We start from the raw sequence: 6351 nt of genomic DNA, 5'->3' as shown, positions 1-6351 counted from the left end.
CCCCCCTGCTTCATTTGCATAAATATGGCTGCCACTTTTTTCCAGCTCGGAGCTTTGCCGGAAAAAAGCGCCAGTCTAGACAGGGATCTTTCGGAAAAGAAAGCCTTTTCCGAAAGATCCCTTATTCCTCTTAAAATAAGGAATAAGGGATCTTTCGGAAAAGGCTTTATTTTCCAAAAGATCCCCATCTAGACTGGCGCTTTTTTCCGGCAAAGCTCTGAGCCGGAAAAAAGCGGCAGCCATATTTATGCAAATGAAGCAGGGGGGATTTAAATCCCCGCTTCATTTGCAATTGCGATGTGTCTAATTTGCATCCCTTTTACGGAAAAGGGATGCAGTCTAGACACAGCCAAAGAGCCCAATTCTGGTTTACCCTAAAGCCCCTTTCACACTGCCAGAGCCGTGTGAAGGGGCCTTAGAGTGCTGTAAATATAACTTACTCCCTCCTGTCCCCTCCCAAAAACCACCATTCACTGTTTTATTCTCTCCCTACTCCACCACTAGGGATGTTAAATATCGGTTAATTTAATAGTTGAGTAACCCCATGAATTCTTATCGGTTAGTCGACTATTCTTTAGTCCTTGGGGGGCAGGAATGGCAGCCAATATGCTGCAGCCTCACTCCCAAGAAGACCCCTGCCATGCCGCACTGCTGCCTCTGTATCAGACAGCAGTCTGGGGTGCCAGGCAGGAGCTGGTCTGCAAGAGGAGCCAGTTTAAAAACCAGCTCTCCTTACGGACTAACTGCCTGTCTCCTTGTGCAGCAGCCCCTCTCTAGGCGGTGGTTGAGCTTCCGGACTCAGCACGAGCCGGAACAGCGTTGGACTGCCTGCCTACCCATCTCCTAATACACTTTAAATGCAGAGCTGCAGCGGGAGTAGGTCCCAGACCCGTTGCAAGCCAGGACTGACAAGTGTGTGTGGGGGGGAAAAATGTGTGTAGTCTATAGCATTAACCTATGAGCTTTTGCTTAATTGGTTAATCAACTACACTTTTACATCCCTATCCACCACCATACCCCCAACCCTCCCTCACTGGGAAAGGACAATCCAAAATAGATCTTAGCCCTTAAAGGAGTCAAAGGAACCTTCTGCACTGTTCCCCTACAAGGTCTCAAAACTGCGTAACAAAGAAAAGAAGGTGAAATGTACATTTCTATGCAGGAAAGGGGTTCAGTAAGTTTAGCTCCTGCATTACAAGGCATTGTACTATAATATAGGAGTGTTCTGTAGTATCTCTTCTGGGTTGTCTTAAGTAACAGCTAGTTTACTAACTTCAGGGGATAGCCAAGTTAGTCTCTTACAGAAAAAAAACAAAAACAACAACAAATAATGGTCTGGTAGCACTTTATAGATGAACGAAACATGTTTTGTTAGTCTATAAAGTGCTACCAGACCATTTGTTGATTTTTAGCTAGTTTACTGACTGCCATCACTGGAAGAAGAGTGAAGTACCTTTCATATTCCGAGATCTAATTCAGTGATACTCGGACACCAGTTGTCCAGGAGCCAAATTAGCAGTTAACATTGCCCAAAAGAGAAACAATAGTGTGAATTCATTGTTTAATTTACTATAGTATTACATATTCATATTTATGTTATTCTCACAGGTAAATGATCAATCCACTATCATTTTTATCAACTATAATTGATAAACAGTAAAAGCATCCTGATTTATTAATCTAGGTTATTCATCATTAAATCGCAGTTTTAATGTGTTGCAAAGAGCCACTGAAAATACATTGAAGAGACACTTGTGGCTCTTGAGCCACTAGCCATGTCTCCATTTACCAGAGGACTGACTCTGACGATTGATTTTCCGGGGTTCAGTTTAGTGGGTCTAGTAAAGACTTGCTAAATTGAATGCTTAAGGTGCCCTGTCAACAGTGGTACTCCTTGCTGTTGGGAGGAGTAAGGGAAGTCGGTGAGAAAGTGTCTCTCATTGACCTCCCACTGTGAGGCCACGTGGGAATGAGGAGGAAAAAAAAAAATTGATGCAAGGTACATCAACTCCAGCTATGCAATTCACCTAGATGGAGTTGTGTATCTTGCATTGATTTTCTCTGCCAGTGTAGACCTGGCCTCAGGTTCAGTATCATTGATCTAATTGTGCCAGGACATGTAGATCCTGGTAGACTCCCTTCTACACCAGAAGTGGTGACTGCAGTCAGCCTTGACTTGTGGGAAGGACTAGAGGCAACCTTACTAGTGTACTGCGTGCACATTGACATGTGCTTCATTGTAGTAGGACTTCCACCAGTATTCTATGGAGATCCGGTACCACCTAGTGGTATTTTTTCACTATAACACAGACATGTCAAAAAGGATTTTACTAGATTAGAAGTCATTAGATCAGACTAGCAGCAGAGCTCTCTGGGTACGTCTACACACCAACTAGACACTTGCAGCTAGGCTATGCCAGCAGATTCAGTTTCAGGCTTGGGGGACTCTGGATGTGGGGCTGTTTCACTGCTGTGTAGACTTCCAAAGGTCAGGATGCTAGGCGGTAGGGTAGGGTGTGGGGAGCAGGGGAAGGGGTGTCTCAGAACCTCAGCTCTAGCTGAAAGCATACACAGCTAGGCAACAGCCCTGCAGCTGACTCAGCTGAGTTGGCTGGCATGACCCAGATGTGGGTTTAATTTGCTGTGTAGACATCCCCTGATTTAAAGCCTCTGAGGGTTTCTCTAACTTGGAGACATGACTTCTCCGGGGGCTGCGACCGGATTACACGGGGGAGTCACAAGCGGTCAGGCTCCATCCCCAACGCACGCTTTGCTGCCAGTATTTATTAGTGTTCAACAGAACAAAAAAGCATTTTAAAATTTTGAAGGGGAGGGAGTTGCACCCATCTGCTTGTGGTCTGAAAGGGGTCTGAGAAGCACTGCTTTAAAAACCAAGGCTATGTCTAGATGGCAAGCCTCTTTCGAAAAAGGCTTTCTCGAAGGATACTTTCCAAAAAGAGCATCTAGACTACAACCAGTATTTTCAAAAAAGCAAGCTGCTTTTTTGAAAGAGCAACCAGGCAGTCTGGTTGCTCTCTTTCAAAAAAAGCACAGTTTGCATTACATTGTGCCTTTTTTCGAAAAAGCACTTTCCAAAAAAGGTAAAACGAGGTTTTCTGCGGTCGAAAAAACTGCCGCGTTCTTTCAATTTACTTTCAAAAGAACATGGCAGAAGTCTAGACGCAGGGGAAGTTTTTTTGAAAAAAAAAAACCCTGTAGTCTAGACACACCCCAAGTGAAACAGATGCTGCAGAATGAGCAAATTAAAACCAATATCAAAGCAATACACAAGACAGAGGAAAGGCAGTTTCTTTAAAAAGGCAAAATGTGAGCAGATGTATTACAATCTAGCTTTCTTTCCCCTCCTGCTAGCACAATATTTGTGGATAATAATATTCAAGTTGCCCTCTATTGATTTCCCCCACCTACATCCAAAGGGAACCCAGCACCAATGCTATCCTTTAAAAAAAAATCAATTTAAAATATCAGTGCTCTGAGAGATTCCCTACAAACCCTTTTCTTCTCACCACCTAGCTCTCCTTTCTTGATGTGCAGTTCCCAGGCTGGTTCACCCTCCTCAGAGTAAAATCATAGCTGGCTATTCCCTGCGATTCTTCCTCCCAGCTGATGGGCAGCGGATTGGCCTCATGTAATTACAATACATTTTTAGCCAATTGTTCCATTATTTCCAGGCGGCTGACAGAGTATGGGGGGGACCTCTGCCAGCGATCACAAGTATCCACGCCTTTCACGCCCTCTTCTTGTTTTAGATATCAATGATGACAAATACTTCTGGCGTCTCTTCTTCGTAGATCTGCATTGCTGAGTAAGTTATTGCCTTGACCTCAGTACCCTGGAGGGAACAGGCACAGGAAAAGAGTTTGAGACCCTTCATCAATGGCTCTGCATCAATCACAGCAATACGTGAATGTTCACTGGCTTCCAGGGAATGCTGTTCAGTTTACAATCTAGTTTTAAAACCAGAGTCTGTGTCCTCCCTCCGCCCCCACACACACCCAAGGATGTGTAAGCTCTTCTCAGGGAGAGCGCACGAGAAAGCCTGTAAGTGACAGACAACACGTTTTATTAAGTACAGAAGTTTTCAACTAGGGCAGGGGAAGGGAGCAAAGACACGAGGTGGCTTGTGCCAGCGATGCTGAACAGGTCAGAGAGGGTGTGCCACCTCCACCCCTTAGCTGAACTTTGTGACAGCCTCCAGAAGCTGTTGCTAAATGGAAGGCAGAAATGTAGAGGAAAGATGACCCCATGCACCCTGCCCCACCTGAGTGGCAGACGACATTTGGAAAGGGATGCAAAAAGTTTGAAAGTTGCTCTTAAAAAAAAACAAAAAAATGCAACACTCCCTCCCCAGAAGCACGGCTGCACTGCAGGCATTATGACAGCACTGCATAGAAACTGGCAGGTCAGTAACTGATGGGCAAGTAGCAGAACAAATACCTCCTCCAAAGTTACTTCCTGCATAGCACCAACTCCCATCTCTCGCCACAACAGAACATCATAGGTTACCATATATAGAGTAGCCCAGTGTCTGCAAGTCTGTAACGCCGAAATGCTGGCAGTTCCCTCTGGGGGGCGCTGTTGCCTGAAATGCTGGCTGTGGCTGCCTGGGGAGTATGGGGCCCAAACAGACGCTTGCACGGCTTACTCCCCTGCGGCGCCACGGCTGAGCAGCGCAGAAGTCAGCCGAGCGCCACGGTGGGGGGCGAAGGGGAGCGGGGTAGTGATGTGCGGTGTGACAGCAGCTCCAGGCCCCGCCCCCTGGCCGTGAATGTCACCTCCCCTTCGCCTCCCACCGTGGCGCTCGTCTGACTTCTGCATGGCTCAGCCAGGCCGCCACGTGGGAGTAAGCAGCGCAAGCAACCGTTTGGGCTCTGCCAGAGCTGGACGGAGACATGGGCGAGCCGGGCAGCTGCCCAGGGCTCCAACCCACGGGGGGCACCTGATGGCAGCTGTAAGGGGCGCGCGGTGTCCCTTGCAGCTGCCATCAGGAGCCGCGTGCCCGGCTCCCGCAGCGCCGGACAGCAGCGCCTTTTGTCCCTTTGGCTGCGGGGCCATGCACGGCTCGGCGCGTGCGCTAGCAGCGCTGACCGGGCCCGACTGGGCGGCGCATGCGCCATGTGCCCTGGGGGCGGGCCCACGCATGCGCCCTGCGGCAGCGCCGCACGCCTGGGCCCAGGGTGCCAAAAGGGCTCGGTCCAGCCCTGGGCTCTGCGCCCCCCATGCAGCATGGGGAACGTGTAGCCCAAACGGCCATTTGGGCTCCGCGGTTCCCCGAGTGAGAGTGAGAGAGAGAGAGAGAGACCGAAGGCTCAGGAGAGAAGATCAACATGGAGGAGAGACCTGAAAATCCCATCTTATGAAGGGCTAATTGGCTAGTTTATAAAGAATGGCGTAGGACAGAGCTACTCGACACACGGCCCGTGGCCTGTTCGCTTGCGGCCCGCGGTGCAGTTTGGGCTTACAAGGGGCTCAACACGCCACCTGCGGGTGGGAGCCAAAACAAAACAGGAGTCAACAGAATGGTTTTCTGTTGAGAGGCATTTTCGTAGTTAACTTCATGGACTGTCACTGCTCGGGAAAAGTGCAATGGGTGGAACAGCAGAACTGACTTAAATGGTGCCTGTGTGTGGTGCAGTCTTGCCTTACTCTTTGTATTCATGCTCATCAGTGTGAAAGAAGCTATTTGCATATATTTGCATGTATATGTAACCACACTTAAGTTGGGCCCTCCATGTGCTAGGAGTATCATTGTGGCCCCGGGGGGGCTTCCAAAGTTGAGTAGCCCTGGCGTAGAAGGTCATCAGGAAGGATTGTATTTGTTAATGACTGAATCTCTAGAGAATTTACAAGAGAGCAACCTAATAATGGTAAAGGCAAACCCATCCAAAGTCAGAGAATTTACACTGCATTTCACTGGCTCAAGTGACTTGTAATCACCCAGACTCGCTGTTCCAGGAATGCTAATTGCTGCATTTACAAATGGCAGTTTGTGAGCCGGGGCTTTGATATCCAAGGCAACTGACATTTAGTTACTCAGAAAAGTTTGCAACTGGATCTCAATAACTTAGGAGAAAAGCCTCTGTCATAGGGTTGGGACTGTAAGACACAGATCAACGGTCACATACCTGAGGATGTTTGGGTAAAGAGAACTCTTCCCCCCACCTGAGGGAACAAACAAAAAAACCCACCACAGATAAGTGTAAAGAGAGGTTGTGGGAACTTTGATTTAATTCAGCAGCTATCACGGCTGGATTCACTAATGCAAGGGGGACACTTAAGAGATCTGCTTCATAGTAAATCTCATTGAACTCTGGCACAGAGTAACTCTCC

At 48.0% G+C, this 6351-nt stretch overlaps 1 protein-coding gene across 2 annotated transcripts in view; it reads right to left on the bottom strand.

The window, feature by feature from the left end:
• Positions 1-1544: 1544 nt before the first annotated feature.
• Positions 1545-6351, bottom strand: part of ZBTB8OS (zinc finger and BTB domain containing 8 opposite strand) — an 18139-nt gene continuing 13332 nt past the window's right edge. For both annotated transcript variants that reach the window (XM_075908998.1, XM_006117535.3), the window contains exons 6-7: positions 6147-6183; positions 1545-3853 (exon numbers count right to left, since the gene is read on the bottom strand). In XM_075908998.1, the coding sequence (XP_075765113.1) occupies positions 3767-3853; positions 6147-6183 (124 nt within the window). In that variant the 3' untranslated portion in view covers positions 1545-3766. The remainder of the gene's footprint in view (positions 3854-6146; positions 6184-6351) is intronic.

The sequence above is a fragment of the Pelodiscus sinensis genome, chromosome 25 (assembly GCF_049634645.1).
Source record: "Pelodiscus sinensis isolate JC-2024 chromosome 25, ASM4963464v1, whole genome shotgun sequence".
NCBI lineage: Eukaryota > Metazoa > Chordata > Testudines > Trionychidae > Pelodiscus > Pelodiscus sinensis.
The sequence above is the reverse complement of the archived record's forward strand: the minus strand, read 5'-3'. Positions and strand labels throughout refer to the sequence as shown.